The sequence below is a fragment of the Phyllobates terribilis genome, unplaced genomic scaffold, assembly GCF_046119375.1.
Source record: "Phyllobates terribilis strain yellow unplaced genomic scaffold, ASM4611937v1 Scaffold_2__4_contigs__length_985480577, whole genome shotgun sequence".
Classification (NCBI taxonomy): domain Eukaryota; kingdom Metazoa; phylum Chordata; class Amphibia; order Anura; family Dendrobatidae; genus Phyllobates; species Phyllobates terribilis.
This window is the reverse complement of record NW_027362762.1, coordinates 434,195,579-434,214,579: the sequence shown is the minus strand read 5'-3', so window position 1 is coordinate 434,214,579 and position 19,001 is coordinate 434,195,579. Positions and strand designations below refer to the sequence as shown.

The window sequence follows — 19,001 nt, the reverse complement described above, 5'->3', positions numbered from 1 at the left end:
ACATTTGGTCTTCTGTTTGCTTACTCTGAGGATATTCCAACACAGTCCCACGTATTTATACTTCTATTTTCTGATACTTTCCAATATGTACATTCTATCATTAGATGCCCTCTGTAGCTCACTTGTGATGTTAGTATGTTGTATTCTTTAGGAGCCCAACTTAGATAGCTGTCAATCAAATTCTCATTCAGTCGAAAGCTATCTCTCGCAACTCCCTCATATACTGTACATGAATGTCTATTTGTTTTCAATGGAGATTGCAGAGTAAGCCGCTGTCAGACATCTCTAGCAGTGGCTTATCTCTTGGAAGTACAAAAGTATCAGTCATGCAAAACTGTTGGTTGTGCATGCAGAAGCCTGGGGAATAAGCCAACTTTAACCTAATGTGTGTTGGGGGCCTATGGATCTGTTAACATCTGCATATATAAGCTCCAATATATGTGACAAAACTGCCAATGAAGCCACGACCTCCTGGCAGAATAAACACAGACTTCTTACAGTTAGGTTTGTTTCAGGCTCTATTGTGTCTGGAAAGTCTTCAGTAATAGACAATTTGTGCATTTCCCCAAAATTCTTGTTTTCCACTACTTCTATAGTGCACCACATATTTATTCATACCCTGGAACAGTAAAAGTGAACATTGTAAAAGTGAACATCTACAATTTAATGAATAGTTTTGCAGAATATAGAATCAACAATGCAATGAATACAGTAGTCCCTTAGTATTCAATATTAATTGGTTCCGTAACAACTACTGTATGAAAAAATATTTTATCTTAAATCTGTAAATCTATGGAAAACTAATGATTACTTCTGAAACCCCTAATAAGCAAACCCGAATTAAGAAAATTAGAGGATTAAACATTAATACTAAAAAAGCAAGTCCTTACATATAACAGTCAGAAGAAGAAACTGGAAGCAAAGTATTTTTAAGGTGTCCCTCACTTCTATGCCACTGTACTGCGGGACACACCATCACTATGGCCTACTGCTCTGTTGGAACTATCTGCAGGCCTTCAATATTGCTGACCTCTCCTAGGGGATCCCAGCACCGATAGCTGCCTGTGCAGAGACTGGTACGCCAACATGACTGGGCGACTGACTTCTACCAATCACTTGTACAGATTGGCTGCCGGTCTCAGCCAATTGCTTGCATGTTCTGAGGAAAACAGTCAAAGACATGCTCTACAGATCAAAACAGCTGAAATAATATACACTCAAGTTATGACTGCCTGGGAGGGGGCATGGTAACTTACAAATATCGCATCTTGAGGTCATTGCAAGTGGAGGCCTAATGTTGTGCTACATTAGGTACATTTCAGAGAAAGAGAGAATTCACTCTTCTCCCAGCATTATTTTAACCTTTTTCACATTTTGGATTTCTCATTAATTTAAAAATAACTAATAAAAATTGTAAAACGTTATTTTGTTCATTTGGCTGTTGTATTTAACAGAAAAATATATATTTTTTAATTAATAAAAAGCTATGATTATAATTTTTTTTTTAGATTTGTACATTTAAATATATACAACAATATGTCCCAAGATTGAATCGCGTAAGGTTAGTTAATGGCTGGAACAGTAGCACACATAGACATGAGGAAGTCAAAAGAAAAGGTTTATAAAAAGCCACATATTAATGATGCTTCTGTGTTTTTCCACTCAAGACAGAAGGGCTTGGTGTATGTCTCACGCCTCCACTCTCTTTTTAGGGTACTTGGGTCAATTCCCTTTCCTCTTACAATTATTAATTAATAAATATCAATGCTGTTCCTATGGAGAAGGGAGTCATTTGTAGGTTCATGCCAGCTAGTAGTACTGTGGATGAGACTAACTAGGGCTTAGTCACGTCTCTTCAATGGCTGCATAGTAACTTTAGGTCTACCCCTATTGTATGTACCCCTTTGGATTGGAAGGTAAATATTCCGGCTCTCTGCATGTGTCACATCTGTCTAACAGCCGAGACACATGCTGCCGTGGCGACAGTAAAAGAAATGCCGAGCACGCCAAAATACTCGGTGAGCACCAGAGTGTGCTCGCCGAAAGGGTTAATGAGGCATACTCGCTCATCGCTATTAATTTCCTAATATGTTTTAAAAACGGTACTGATGAATTTTATAATTCTTGCCAAATTTGAGCATTTTGCAGTGGTTGCTTTTTGTCGACAAAAGTGACCAAGTTGGCAAACGTGTGGCAAATCTTCATTATGTTCATTGAATCCGATAAAAATTGGATCCCATCAAAAGCAAGATTTTAGTATCATAGTGTCACAGGTTTTCTTAATTCAAAATGGTGTCATGATTATATACAGTTGCGAGATTTGCTAAACTAAATGAGCTAGGATTCTGACCCAATTCATGCCAAAATGTGATAACATGTGGCAAGGTGCCACAAACAGTTTTCTGCAAACTATTGGCATGCTCAGGCTGCCAGGTCTATGCAAGATTATGCTGTTTAGTTATTAAATGTGGCCCATAGTCTTTTATGTAATGCATTTACTCTCAAAAAGCTAAGAAGAGTTTTTTCAAAATAGTCAAATATACTGTGTGGAACAGACCTGGGCGAAGTGCTGAAGAGCTGAAATAGTGGCCCTCCGCCACCCGCCATCCATCTTCCGCTTGCTGTCACTGCTCTGTGCATCTTCTGGATGCAGACAGCTGTGAATACATTGGTGGAGTACAGCGCCACTGGCTCCATCTTCCACTAATCAGCATGTGAGCCAGCAGTCATGATAGTGTCTTTTCATGTCGTCACCTGTGCACTGCAGGGAGTCAGTGATGGGAGAGAGCGAGGCAGAGCGCCGGGTAAATGGGAGTGAGGTGAGTAGGTGTTGTTGTTTTTTTGTTCATGTGTATGGGATATTTGTATGTATATAGGAGTCTGTGTGGGGCTTATATTATATATAGGAGGGGCTCATGCTGTATATAAGGGGGCTATGTGGGGCACAGGCTGTACATGGGAGGCTATGTGGAGCTCATACTGTTCATGGAAGGCTATGTGGGGCTCATGCTGTATATAGGGGCTATGTGGGGCACATGCTGTATATAAAGGGGCTATGTGGGGCTCATGCTGTATATGGGAGGCTATGTGGAGGCTCATTCTGTATATAGGAGACTATGTGAGGGCTCATACTCTATGTATGAGGCTATGTAGGGGCTCATACTGTATATAGGAGGCAATGTGGGGGCTCATACTATATATAGGAGGCTATCTGGGGGCACTTACATTATATAGGGGCTGAATGTGGGGCTCTTATGATATAATGATATTTAGGGGGCTTTGTGTGGGCTCATACAATATATAGAGGGATGTCACCATACTTAATTCTGCTCAATATTAAGTCATACAATTAATATTAATATACAATAATTATAATGAATCTGATAGTATTAATATTGAGCAGAATTAATTTTAGCCTACTGGTTCAGCCCTCTACAACAGTCATGGTCTCTCATGTGACGCCTCAGGAAAATTAATTGCCCACTCCTGGTGTAGAAGAAGCTAAACACTATCATTTGGTCACCTATGGTTATTGTATATTAGCATTGTTAGGTAGATCTCTTGTTTCAGTAATCTATATTACCGAAATGATAACATTATATATAATGACATTAAATAATTTTGACAATATATGTGATTTATTAACAGTCTGTTCATACAGAGAAGCAAGTAATATACCATGCATAATCTGGATTATAGCGTTATTCTTCCCATAAAACAGCTTGTCACCAGGAACACAGCTTTTTTCAGCTCACCTTCTTTGGACTTATTGATAAGTCTTTGGACTTATGGAAAGAATACTTTACCATTTCATCCTCAACTATCAAACCTATCACTTTTTTCAGAATTTATTTTTTTTTAGGAAAACACTCACGGAAGTGTTTTAAATCAGAGTTTCATCACTTTTGGCCAGAGTATTAGTTTTTACCTTCAGAATTTCATCAGTTTTTCTCAAATGCAAAAAATAACTGATGGAGGTTTCTCAAGCTTCTCCTAACAGCTAGTAAATAAGGGACAAGACACGATTGGCATCCTCATACTGTCTGATTTTTTTCATGGATACATAGACTTTCATTGATGAGTTTGATCCATGACTACGATCAAAATCGAACATGTCTCAGTGTTAACGAATATGTTAACCTCATGGACTATAACAGGTATGAAAAACACAAATAGAGCTTGTATGTGAAAAACTGAATGAGCCCTTTGGTGGTGTGAAAAAAAAGTAGCAGTATACTTTTAACCATCAAGACATATTTTACACTAGATTTTAGATTGCCATTTTTGGCAGGTACTGATTATGGTTTACTTTTGCTCAGTACTTCATAACTATTATATTATGTAAAAAAAAATATAAACACATGCTGTTTTTTCACTAAATTGAGGTTCTGATATTTTTTACCTGCTGGTTTTCCCATATTCTTCTTCAGAGAAATTGGAAATAGCAAAAAAAAAAAACAAACGTACAAAATTTTACTAAATAAAAAAACTCCTCCAATAAAGCTTGTAAAAAACAGTATGAAAAATGCCTTTGATTCATGGGGTTTTTGCACATGTTTAAAAATGCTGAAAAAATGTGTGTGAAGGAGGCCTAAATGTGACCCTGTTATCTTTATATGTACATAGCGGACAACATGTTTTTTGAGGTATATCACTCTGTTTCAAGGTTTCCATCAGATAGAAATATTCATTCATTCTCTGCTACATTTGTAAATTAGCTCATGTCAAACAGTGGGTTATGGGAGCAAATCCCACATCCCTGAGATTTAGCTTGTTTCCTGCATAGTTCACAATGGAGTAGAGAGAGATTTAAAGGGACTCTGTTAGCAGGTTTTTGCTACCTCATCTGAGAGCAGCATGATATAGGAAAAGAGAACCTGATTCCAACGATGTATCACTTAGTTTATTGGGTGCAGCCGTTCTCACACAATCAGAGCTTTTAGATTTAGAATGAAGCAGAGGAGAGAAAGCTAACCCCGCCTACACCAGGCTCTCTGTGTACAAAGTTCATAGACAGTGGACAGTGTTAATCTCTTAGTGATAAATGCTTCATAGTTAGTAAGCAACAGCATACACTTTGACAAGTGACACATCCCTGAATTATGTGTTTCATTCTCTATCTCCTGCTGTCTTCAGATTACATAACAAAAACCTGCTGACAGATTCCCTTTAAGGAGCCAAGAAGGAGAAAATGTACAGTGCTATACCCAGATTTACAAAACAGGCACTGCCTCCATATGTTCATCACAAGGAGAAAACTGACTTAGTAAAGTATACATAATATTGTATATTTGGGTAACACTTAGCTGTTAGCACTGTTTTATATCCACAACCAATTACACCTAATTAGTGATGAGCGAGTATGTTCCGTTAACCCTTTCGTCGAGTATACTCGGGCGAGCACCGAGTATTTACAGCTGCTCGGTGTTATGTTTGAATCACTCCCGTGTGCATGATTTGCGACTGTTTGACAGCTTTAGTACATGTAAGGAATGTCTATTTCTTACACATTCCTCACATGTATTAAAGTTGTGAAACAGTTGCAAATCATGCACATGGGAGCGATTCAAACATATCACCGAGCAGCTGTAACTACTCGGTGCTCGGCCCGAGCATACTCGCCGAAAGGGTTAACAGAACACACTCGCTCATCACTACACCTAATTAATCCCCTCATTTAAAACATTTAGTTCACTCATTTCAATTATGACACAGAACGTGCAGAAAACCCTATATAGGTAGATAGAACAATAAAACCAGCATAGAATTAACATCTAAACACTTTGTTGTCATGCTACATATTATATCATTAATTAGCCTGGCGACATATATGTTTTAAGTTGAAGGGTAAATCTACTGCATGAGGGTTCGCCCAAGGGAAATTAGAAAGGAATTGATCTTATGTACTGCCTCCTCATTTTTGAACATTATGACTTGCCAAAATTTCCCCATTTTCCCCCAATGTGGAGATCTTGTAAATTCTCACACTTTATACATATTTTCTATAACACATTAGTATGGGAACTAATTAACTCCAAATAAATATGACATATTATTACCCGATAACTTACCTCCCCTTTATTAGTACGGATTAACTACACCTAATTTTGTACGCCGTTGGCAGAATATTTCTGCAGGACGTCTCATTCTCTCGGCTTGTTAATTACTAATAAAAAATCACTTCTGTTATTTTTCATTCCCTAAACCTGTGTAAATGTTAGTGTAGTGTGGTGTATGTGCATCAATATACTCACTGATCACCGTCTTCCCTGGTTTCCAACGCTACTCCTGTCCTCTACACATGACGACTCCTCCGACTTGCCGACTCACACTGGAAAGTAGCTGTTACAATGTAAGCCATTGGAGCATCAGGATGACACTTTTGTAGGCTTATATTTTAAAAGTGACTTCCAGTTCACATATCGAGCGCAGTGTGATCCAAGGGGTCGGAATCACCACCATGTGACTGAGAAGATGGCGATCAGTGAGTATATTAATATACTTATGCTAACATTTACACAGGTGAATAAAAAAAAAAAATAATGTTTTTTTTATAATAAGTCTCTCCTATAAGAAATTTTGGATATGTAGAATACATCTCTATTGTGACTAGCCTAGTGAAAAGTTGCTACATTTCAACATATAATTAAACATTGTGTAAATGTAATTGAAAATTATGTCGATACTAATTCATCTCCACTATTAATGATTCTGATTTGCACTAAATGAAGGTTCACATGTTTAATTTCCCTAGAGATTCCTGTTCATCTGCTCATATATAGAACAAGATGTGTCTTCGTCACTGTTTTTGTTTTGTAGCCAATCTGCAAATTACCGTCCAAAGCTGTCTTCTTATGTACCTTGGAGGCTTTGTTCAGATCTGTCCAAAAATACAGGACAAAATAGCACAGTGCTCTGCGCTAAATTATCTGGTAAAGTACGGTACTTGGTTCCACAAAGGAAACCCAATGAACCTTATTATTGTTAATAGGGTCAGTCAAGCACTGCTGCTGTCTAGCATGTAAAAGGTTCTTTACTCCTGTTAAGTTAGTTGTTAGATATGATCAAATCTACAAAGATTTGAATTGGCTAAAATGTTTGGATTTTACATAATAATTTGATTCTAAAGTGATGTTATTCGCCTTGTATTGAAATGTTCCTTTTTATGCTCTAGGGTCTTTCCAGACCCCAGAGTAATAATGATAAATGTAGAATGTAAAGAAAAAAAATAATACTCACCTCATCGCTCAGCTGTCCTCGCAGCCCATTTTTTGGTTCTCCACGCATTTCTTTTCCTCTTCCCCCATCGTGCACATTCTCTCCAGCCTTTTCGCTCCCAGCTTGACTAGGCCTCAGACGTCACTTGAGTTACTTGTTTCATGACATCACGACATGCTTGATGACGACACGGCACACAGTGGCGTCCAAGGCTTAGCTGAGCCGAAAGACTTGGCCAAGAGAGAGAGACCAAAGAGAATGCACTGAAGGGAGAAAGGGAAAAGAAGAGATACGGAGAACTGGATGGTGGATGAAGTGAACCACGAGATATTATTATTTTTTTTATTTTAACCATTTGCTGGCCCTTCTCCGGTACAGCAAAATAGTAGCCACACCTGGCCACCATTTTCATGGGGAGCAAATTGCAAAATATCTGTTTTCTGGACAAAACAACTTTTATAAAAGTTATTTCTTAGCTGTGAGCAGCTACAACAAAGAGAAATTAAAAAATTCTGGTAGGAACAGAGTCTTGTAATACTATATCACATCTTATACTAATTCGAAGTCCTGCAATATTGATGCAAAAAAGAATGAAACTATACTCAATGCCAAATGGAGTGAAATCAATGATAACATTATTAGACATATTGGAGCTAAGATAATCCTTATTTGTCTGTCCACCTCATCATTATGATCCCAACCACATTATGTAGATAAGCGTGAACAAAAAACATTGTTTCTGGGAAATAATACTTTGATAATACAGTTACATATAAAGGCAACATATTAAGTGACTACAGATGCTTAATACAGAGGCTCTGACATTTAGGGCTCGTGCACACGACCATAAAAATCGGATGAGTGCTATCTGTTGGACAACTGACAGATTTAATAGAGAAGATGGAGAAACTTTTATTTTTTTTCTCCACATTTGAGAAAATCAGATCACTCTCTGATCAAACTCTCATCAAACTCTCATTAGAGTCTGATCAGAATGTGATTAGCATAATCAGACCAATTTTCTTTGATAAAAGAACAACAGTTGTGTGAAATGGCTGAGGCTCCAATAGAAAAGTTTCGAGAATCCTGTCTTGGGCTGCAGAAGTTAACATGCAGGTTTACCGCCCCTTGAGAAAGCAGCTGTGCATGCAGCAAAACGCACGTCGGGGTCAACCACCACGCCCTTGTGCTGCTTTTTCGCCCACGGCCTTTACTATCGGTAAGACCATCACAGGGTTAACTAGCCCACTTATATGGAAATTGCGTGTGGACACCATAGACACATTTATATTGGCATTTGTTAAAACTGGTGATTGGTTATATGCCCTACCTGTGCTGCACTTTATAGTTCTGTTTGCAGCCTATCATGAAATTTTCTATCAGGTATCCGTTTGTTGGGTTGTGGACTTATTTGCTGCACATCTGTTGCCATTAGCTACATATTTTTAGATTGATTGTTGTCTATATGAAATTTTGCATTTATAATAAAATATGTATGGTTTAGCCATTATAACTCTGTTGCCTCATTCTGTATAATTACAGGAGAATGTTGTCTAAGGTCTAAGGTTTTAATCATCAATTTCTTGTGGTTGCAATGTTTGGCAGACATTTTTACTTGTTTTGCATTTATTTTTGGTGTGGATTGTAGGTAATAGTAACAATCAATACTACAACTCTAACATGTTGTAGATGTGCTCCTATGGCCAATGTCAACCAGTAACCTCAAATTTTCTTTTACTTTTACCGAAATATATACTAAATTCTATTTTTTAATAGACAGCTCTAATTCTAAATTTTTATTGACTTATAGATGCTGGTAACCAACATTAAAAGGTGTCTAGTAGGTTACAATTGCATGCTGCTATTACATTATTCTCAATAATAAAACTGTATGCAGTGAGCTCCCAAGCACCCCCTGGTGGTGCCACAGGCAATATATATTTTATTTTTATCTTAAAAAGAATCTGTCAGCAGGATCAACCCTCCTAAGCCGTCTAAATGGGCATGCAGGTCATGGGAAGCTGAATAAAATGATACCTTGATATCTGCAATCTGATGTCTTATTCCAGAGAAATCCAGGTTTTTCTTATATGTAAATGAGCTGATCTAGGCTATGGGCAGGACACTGATCTGCATGAGAATCTGTCTCCAGAGATTATTTTAAATAAAAGGTGGAGTTACAGTGGCATGTAAAAGTTTGGGCACCCCTGGTCTAAATCACTATTATTGTGAACAGTTAAGCAAGTTAAAGATGAAATGATCTCTAAAAGGCATATTGTTAAAGATGACATATTTCAGTTGTATTTTAGGCAAATAAATATATATATTGTCTTTTTTTTTCATTTAAAAAAATTACAATAAGGGAAATGGGCCTATGCAAAAGTTTGGGCACGCTTGGAGATTTGTGTGCTTTGATAATTTTGACCAAGGTTTCTGACCTTAATTAGCCTGTTAGGGTTAAGGCTTGTTCACTACCATCGTTAGGAAATGCCAGGTGATGAAAATTTCCCAGCTTTATAAAAACCAAGCCCCCTCTAACTTTATGCCAAAAAATCAGCAGCCATGGGTTATTCTAAGCAGCTGCCTAGCACTCTGAAAATGAAAATGGTGGAGGCCCATAAAGCAGGAGAAGGCTAAAAGAAGATAGCAAAGTGTTTTCAAGTTGCCCTTTCCTCAGTTTGAAATGTAATTAAGAAATGGCAGTTAACAGGAACAGTGAAGGTCAAGATAAGGTCTGGAAGACCAAGCAAAATTTCAGTGAGAGCTGTTCGTACGATTGCTAGAGAGGCAAATCAGAACCCCCGCTTAACCTCAAAAGACCTACAGAAAGATTTAGCAGACTCTAGCTTTGTGGTTCATTGTTCTACTGTTCAGAGACACCTGCACAAATATGACCTTCATGGAAGAGTCATCAGAAGAAAACCTCTCCTGCAGCCTCACCATAAAATTCAGCATCAGAAGTATGCAAAAGAACATCTAAACAAGCCTGATACATTTTGAAAACAAGTTCTGTCGACCGAAAAGGTTAAAATAGAAGTCTTTGGCCACAATGATCAAAGGTATGTGTGGAGAAAAAAGGCCACCAAATTTCAGGAAAATAACATCTCGCCAACTATTAAGCATGGGGGTGGATCAGTCATGCTTTGGGGTTGTGTTGCAGCCGATGGTGCAGGGGACATTTCACGGGTAGAGGGAACAATGGATTCAATGAAATTTCAACAAATTCTTGATGCAAACATAACACCATCTGTAAAAAAGCTGAAGTTGAAAAGAGGATGGCTTCTACAAATGGTTAATGATCCTAAACAAACATCAAAATCCACAATAGGCTACCTCAAAAGGTGCAAGCTGAAGGTTTTACAATGGCCCTCACAGTCCCCTCTTCTGAACATCAATGAAAATCTGTGGCTAGACCTCAAAATAGCAGTGCATGCAAGATGACCAAGGAATCTCACAGAACTGGAAGGATTTTCCAAGGAAGAATGGATGAAAATACCTCAAACAAGAATTGAAAGAATCTTGTCTTGCTACAAAAAGCCTTTACAAGCTGTGATACTTTCAAAAGGGGGTGCTACTATGTACTAACCATGCAGGATGCCCAAACTTTTGCATTGGTCCATTTTCCTTTTTCGTCATTTTTAAAATGTAAAAGATTAAAAAATATATACTTTTTGCCTAAAATACAAAGGAAATCTGTTATCTTTATCTTCAGGCCTTTTAGAGATCATTTCATCTTCAACTTGCTTAACTGTTCACAATAACACTAACTTTGACCAGGGGTGCCCAAACTTTTATGACGCGCCCCCAGGGCCAGTGCTGTAGTGCGGCGCGCGTGCGCGCGGGGAATACCCGGAGCCGGATCCGATGGGGGTAGTAGTCTTCGTGTGGCGGTGACCCGGTCCGTGCCCAGGGTGGTCAAACTAAGTGGCAGTTATTGGTATGATGGTATTAGTGTCCGACTACGCCACCCGTTGAATGCGGCTATGAAGCCGCCGCTGCAGGGCAGTCCGCTGAGGCCGGTGGTACGGATGTGCAGCGTGGATGGTTTAACCCCCAACGGGAGGGGTATGGCCTCAGGGCAGAGGATGAGGTTGATGTTGGGAGTGATGGTGTGGATGTCCCAGCACTAATGGTGCGACAAGGAAGCACGGAGACGCGAGGGTACAGTTCAGGGTCTTTACTGATGGTACAAGGCAAGTTCCCCCGGGAGTACTGGCTAGTAGTTGGGGCCTGGTTAGTCTGCGAGTAAGCCGGAGTTCCCCTGGCCAGGTGGAGTTGTAGGCCTTCCCGTTAGTCTGTACCCTTCCTGGCTACCCTGCTTTCGGCGGTTACAAGTAGCCCACGTCCCTGGGTATACCGTGTGGTGCTCACCCGTATGGCTGGTGACCTGGGGCCTCCTGTTAGCCTCCGCTCCGGGATGGTGGTGCTGGTCCCTTCGTTGTGACTGAGCCTCCGGGCTTTTATGGCCAGAGGACCTGGAATCCCCTGCCGGATGGATTCTGCTGCTGGGTATATCTTAGTCCCCACAGCCTCGGACTCCTGTGTCCGGTTTTAGTACCTTCTCCCAGGGCGAGCTCTGCACAGCTCCAGCCCCTGGCGCTTCTCCTTGGCTCCTACAGAGCTCCTGATGTCTATCTGTCCCTGTTTCTGCGTGTCCAGACCAGACTCCGTCTCTGTCTGGAACTCCTCTCTCCTAACCCTGCCTCAGCCCCAGTTTATGTAGGGGAAGTTCTTCCCCTCCCAGGACTGGGCAGGAGGTGTGGCATGCTTAGGATTCCTGCCCAGGAGACCTCCCACCTGCTCACAGACGTAATATTGCTATTACTGTGGAAACCAGACCCCTGGGGTGCCACATTTACATGCCACTGTACCAGTGTGAGACATGTAACTAACACAGAACAGTAAAACTGAACCTTGCCTTCTTGCAAACACATTTTTTGCAGCTCTCACAGCTCTGCTGTGTTGTAACAATATTGCAGCCCTGTCTGCCTGTGAGATGGAAGCTGAGAGGAACCTGCAGATGTGTCAGGTATAATCACACACAGCTCTGCAGTGAGATCTGGAAAGCAGAGAGCGGCCATTACACATCACACTGGTAACTCCCCTTCATGTAAAATAAGCTCTGGAGGCAGATCCTCATGTAGATCAGCATCCTCCCCAGAGTCTGGAAAAGCTCATTTACATATAATAAAAATGTGGATGTCTCTGGAAAAAGACATTGGAGCAAAGATATCAAGGTATCATTTTATTCAGCTTCCTATGACCTACATATCCTACTGACGGATTCCCTTTAAAGTTAACCTGTAAGGCAAACCATGGGCAGCGTGAATCGCTGCTTAGTTGCATGATTGCAGCCAGGTATATTATTCCCCAACATTTCAGAAAAAATCTTCTTTAAAGACACACTACCTCAACACCCCTGGCTGCTTTTTCTCAGCAGTGCTAGAGGTGATTGACAGGGCCCTGCGTGTACATAGCGAAAGACCTGTTAATCACTGCAGAGGTGCTGGGAAGAGCCGGCTGGGGGCGGAGCCAGACTAATCTAGGCTATGACTAATTTCAAATTATGATCCCTGGCCGAATCTCCAAGGCATATTTTCCCTGAATTGCTTGAGGGCGTTTCAAAGAATAATACACCTGCTGGAGCTAAAGATTTAAGGCATAACGTTGGGATTTTTTTTTTGTCTAGAAAATAACATTTGAAATGTATTTTAAGTTCTACAAGCACAGAAGGCTAGTGGGAATTGAACTGAAGTAAATAGTTCTGAGCTGCCAGACCTGGGAACAGCCAATACACAGTGTACAAAGTTGTGGTGTTTTGTCTCATACACCGTTGCCGCAGCACCAGGTAACAGATAACTAGTGGGTGTGCTGATATTAATGACTTACAATTAGGGTGCAGTCAGACGGCCGTATTACTCACGCAAGGATCGCATCGCAATGCTTGGACTGGCTGTCGGCTCTCCTGACATGAACGAGACAGCTGCATAAAAATACATGCTGTCAAGCTCTGGTCAGAGAGCCACTGGCCAGTCCGAGGATTGCGATGCTATCCTCACACGAGTAATACAGCAGTCTGACTGCACCTTTAGGGTATGAGCACCCGATAAGATTTTGCTGCAGACAATGGACGTTTTTGCTCATTTTTTACTTCCATCTTTTATGCATTTATTACTTGCATTTTTTTGTCATTCATTTGAGGGTGAAAAATGCTGCAAAAACACTGAAAGAATTGACATTCTGCAGATATAAAACTGTATCAATGTGCAAAATGTGGAGATCTTGTAAGGGCTTAGGAGGGTTATAAATAAGAATTATTGACATTTTGGGATAATGCAACAAGAACCCTCAATAATAAGTCCTAAAGCTTAACTTTTATTCTGAATTAAAATAGTGGAGTAATACTAAACATGAAACATTCTGTCCCTATATTGCTTAAACGATTCTAATATAGTGTAGAGGCAATTGCCAAAATATCACTTAGTGACACACCGGGGCTATAGCTAATAGCCTATAGCTAAAATGTCCCATGAATGATTCTAACTCTAGTCCCATCCCCTGATGGGCGAAACATGTTGGAAAAGGAAAAAACCCCAATAAAAACACAGCAAATATGCACAGACCCTTACTTTTGATATTTCCATTAATGTTCTTGTTAATTTCAATGAGATTCTTTCTGCAAAAAATGCAGTCCATTGGTTTCAGATAGCGTCTATTCTGTCAAGTTCTGTCATAGAATAGCTGGTGTTCAGTTCAGTTTCACCAGTCAATTTTGCCTTTCTAATAAAAGACATTTGTATCCTTACTAGGATCTGTAATGCCTTGTGTTTTCAGCAGTTTAAAAGGGATGTGTGAGGCCAGACGTAGGTAAAGTCTACCAGTGTTCTGTCCACTTGTTTGCATTAGAGCACCTAATGACTAATGTTATGTAAAATGAAGCTTCTATGATTTCTAAGTCCTCATTCAGACATCTGTTTTTCTTATGAATGAGAAAAATTGACAGATTACTTTGATCAGACTTTGATCACAGTTTGATCAGAGTGTGGTCCGAGTGTCATCAGTTTTTCTCGTATGTGGAGAGAAAAAAAAAGTTTGTCCACCTCCTCCTACTTGATATACCGTAAAAATTAGACTGCACTCGGATGTCATCCGAGTGCTGTCTGATTTTTTTCATGGACCCATTGACTTGCATTGCCGATTTTGATCCAATTCTCTGATCAAAATTGGAGAAGTCTCTGTTTTTTTAAAAACGGACCACTTAGCACGAGGAAAAAATATTGGACATGTGAACAGCACCATAGACTAAGACTGCTATCCGTAAAAAATGTGGATAGCACTGGTACGTGAAAAACTGATGTCTGAATGAACCCCAACTTTGATACTTTGCAAGTTACAATAATTTGTTATGCAGAAATACTTTAATTGAAATGAACAGCATATTATTATATAAAAAATATATATTGTTGAAGGAGTTGTCTGAGTTAGAATAAAATTTGACTAAAGGCAGAAAATAGCATCAAATAACAAAAGATTGATTACTTACCTAATGTATACATGCAGCTCTAGAGCTGAAATTCCAGTGCTACCTGTTGGTTTCTGTTTACCCCCCTGCAGTGGTCACATGTGATCTACTGACGTGATTGCTATATCCAATCACTTACTTCAACAGTCTCATGCTCTCCCCCTGAATGGTATTAACTGCAGCAATCACATAGGTAGACAGCATGTGACAGCTGCAGGAAAGTAAATAGCGACTGACTGGTAGCACCAGAGCACCAGCACTCGAGCAACAGGGCATCAGATAAGTTCTTTTGTTATTTTAGACTATTTACTGCCTTCATTTTATAACCATCATGAACCTGGTGTCTATTAAACTTCTTACAAACTCAAGAGTAGTAAAGAGAAACATATCGCAGGCATTAATTAGTGTGCTCTAAAAACAATACTAACATACGCCAGTTTAGTAACTTGGTGGCGTGTACATCTCATACAAAAGGTTATAAAACTATCATTACCAATCAAAATATTTTCTGACACAAACTATGTATTTATTCTACGTGTATAATTTCTTAGCTATGACTGATAATAATGTTGTATTGGAGTAACCAGCAGTCTCATCAACGATCATAGAATTTGGGCGTTTTGGACTTGTTGACTCTGAAAAAATGGTCATTGATGACAGAGGTAAAGTACATTTCTTATTTAGCGATCTTTCTCTAGCTTTATAAAGCCAGAGCTGTCAATCAAAGAAGAAGGTGAGGGAGAAAGATGGAAAACAAGTAGGTGAGAAGGTGTATGTAAATGTTTGGCGACGCTAAGGGTGCACCAAGTGCCTGTACTTGGTTTGAACAGTCATTCTGTGCTGACAGAGTCCCTTTAATCCCAAGTACAATGGGCTCTACAGGTTACTTGCTCAGACTACAGGAGGACATTATACCTATGCACTGCTCCATATTCAGGTAGACAAAATATAATGTCCTCCTGTTATTTGTCCATGGCTTGTTCTAGTCTGCAGTGGACAAGTTATAGGGATCAGGAAGGTAAAAACAGCCCAAAACATGATTACCATGCTTATCTCTAACTCTAGAATGGTTCTTCATGCCAACAGTTTTTAAGGGAAATCTCTATAAATGGTTTGTGCCTTTGTTCTTCTAGCAGTGTGTCTATTTCAGTCAATGTCTAGCAAAGAGCAAATTTATAAACCTGTCATTTGCTCTGTAAATTGAAGGACTTGCATTACCAATATTATTCAACTACTGTTTCACTGTAAATGACAAGGTTCAATGCTTGATACATTTTAAATACAATTTATCAGATTTTCTTCTCAAACACAAATATTTAATTAAAAAAAAAAAATCATTAATTCACAATGCTTGGCTGGACTATGCCATGTTTAACTGGTTTCCAATGACCTAATCTGGACACATTTTAACATTTGTATCCAAATCTCCCGAGGCTTTACTAAACCGGCCATAGGTCTTAAAGAAACCCATTATCTTCTAGGTTCAGTTCAGCAGTACCATGGGAGGTGAATAAGCTGTTGCCGTAATATGCACAATAAAATGCTGATACCTCTGAAACTGGTCTTAGATGTAATTATGGTTATATTACTAGTGGCAAACCTATGTTAAGGTGATTTTATGTAAATATATATACTTAAAAATTCAAAATATATTGACATTGTGTAAAAAGTACCTTGTCTCTTACATTGAGTTTACATCATGCCATTAAAAGGCTTAGAAATTCTCCATACTTCCCTATAGGGATTGCTAAATCCTACTTTCATGGTAATCCTATGCATCACGATCTTCTTTAGAGCAAACAAGCACAGAGGCACAAATGAGCATGTTACATTACAAAAGAGAAAAAAGTATCTCTTAATCTCCCTGATGGTATGTGATGTGGTCGTAAAAACCCCTCAGCACATATAACAATAACTTTAATTAAACCTATAAATGTCACATGAGGTCCTCAGTTTGTTACTGTGCAGAAATGAAATAGTGCAAACCAGGATAACGGTAACACGTAATATTCCTTTTTTTTTTTGCTTTTTATCCAAACTAGTCTACAAACAATCGTTTACTTCCCATCCCAGTGCCCCCGCAGAAAAATCGTTTCTGTCACAAGCTAACTCGTGATTACACTGTGTCAGTAACATTTCACTGCTCAGGCGATCAAACTCAGGAGATAGAGAAATAGAGAAGAATATGCCGCCACCCAGTAGAAATATAATGAGGATATCACCAGGAGAAGGCTTCCGTCATGTAATTCCTGGAGCTGATGTGGATTTGGGGTGAGGTGTGTTGAACTCTTGGACCCTGATTGGCACTATTGCAGCTTAATGTACTAATAAAAGCATTGCAGGCAGATTATTCCTAGTCATCTTTCCACTTTTGTATGGTCATGGTAAACTGTGGCAAGGGCAAAGGCATAGCTTGTGACTTGTTCCTTTACAGCTGCGCCACCAAAACTCAGAGTGGCACACTAAGGTCAGTCACTGAGGAGGACGGCTCCCGGTAGCTCATTTGTTAATGTGTGCCAGCGTTCAATTTTCTTGTCTTTGTTTTTCAGGCAGTCAAACCAATGTTTGAGACGTTCTCCCTTTGCGTTGATTCCCAAAACAACTCCACCTGTTGGTTTAAAAAGAACATTATTACTTACTCTAATTTTCTAGAATATTGGGGTTCATTATTAATTCATTACATGAACATGAATATAACTTACTCTATTATCATGACATTTAAAGAGATTGTCTGATACCTATAGTGCCCTTTATAAATATCTGTCTTTAATCCCTAACCACTTTTGTAATTTGTTCTATTATGAAATTCCCCTATCATTCTCCCGATCTTAATAATATATGTGCTTTTTTCTTTACTTTTTGTGATGTTTCGTTTGAGGGAAGTTTCAAATGCGTGAGTAACAGCAGCGCCGGCGCTTGATGATGATTTGTTTCAGGGCGGTAATAAAAGATAGGGAGCGGCACTGCTGTCACTCACCCTGCTTCTATCACCATCCTCTAATGGCAAATTATTATAGTGAAGGAGGCGTCATTGCCAGAAACAGGGGCTGGGGTGTCAATGATGGAAGTTTGAAGATGCGGGGGATGGGCACTGATGAAGTGTGCCAACAGGTATAGAAGCTGTGGTCACTTTTTCTTCATCAAGAGTGACAACGCCACTCCCTGATGACATCATGTTTCAGTGGAGGAGATAAAACCTGCAGAGAAGTGTCTCCAGCGCCATCCTCCTGTGAAGTGCTGTTTGAGACTCCCCCCTAAATAAAACGTCACACGAAATGAAGAAAAAAAGCAGATATGGGAAATAGCAGGATAAGAGAATGGTAGGAAATGTTATAATAACATAAATTTCAAAAGTGGTTAGGGCTTAAAGATAGCTATTCATAAAGAACATTACGTGTATTGAACAACCCCTTTCAGTCAACTTTTATTTAGCACGAAGAACCATACATATCTTTGGATACAGAAGTGATAATAACTAGTTAAAATAATGGAATCTGACTTGGTTATATATGAAAAGCAATATAATTTATTGGCAAACAGAAGCTGAAAAACAAGATTTTTAGAATTCATACACACTGGTTCAAATAGTATATTCCACTTCTTCCCATCTATATGCATCCTAGGGCTAAGTTCACGTGAACATATAAAAAAAAATCATTCATTTTCCATCCAGAAAAAGAAATTAGATTTTTAATCTCTATTCATGTGGCATCCTATTATATAAATCAATAATTAAAAAATTTGACAAGGCCAAATACAGTTTCCTATGTTAATAATTGCTATGGAAGAACTAAAACTCTTGTTTGTCACTGGATGTGTGACAGCACACTGACCCATGTCATTCACTACGGCTGTTCAGATGAACAATCTTTCTCTTGATCCGATCGTTCGTGAAAAAATAAATTGCAGCGTGCACTACTTTTCTCCAAAAGTCTTAGGTGTCAAGTCTATGGCTGCATAAAAAAAATCGAATCCCACATGGAACATCAGAGTGGCATCCGATTTTTCTGGATACTTTTCTATTATAAACCTACTAAACTGTACTTGATCGTGTACATTTTTTAATGTAGATGTATGAAAACGAATCGCACACCGACGTCGCATGAACTTAAAAACGGACACACAGATTGCACGCAAATGGACATAAGATAAAAATTAGATGAAAATTGTCCAAACTTGCTGGATGAAAGTGAGACGATTTTTCATACGCTCATCTGCAGAGCCCCTGTTTATGGGGCTTTTTGGCAGCCATGGGCTGGTT

The 19,001-nt window shown here is 39.2% G+C and overlaps 1 protein-coding gene across 1 annotated transcript in view; it reads right to left on the bottom strand.

Annotated features, from left to right (window-relative positions):
- Nucleotides 1-9,423: 9,423 nt before the first annotated feature.
- The window catches only part of DOC2B (double C2 domain beta), a 1,368,938-nt gene continuing 1,359,360 nt past the window's right edge, over nucleotides 9,424-19,001 (bottom strand). The window contains exon 9 of the mRNA XM_073665359.1: nucleotides 9,424-17,348. Coding sequence (XP_073521460.1) covers nucleotides 17,209-17,348 — 140 coding nt within the window. The 3' untranslated portion in view covers nucleotides 9,424-17,208. The remainder of the gene's footprint in view (nucleotides 17,349-19,001) is intronic.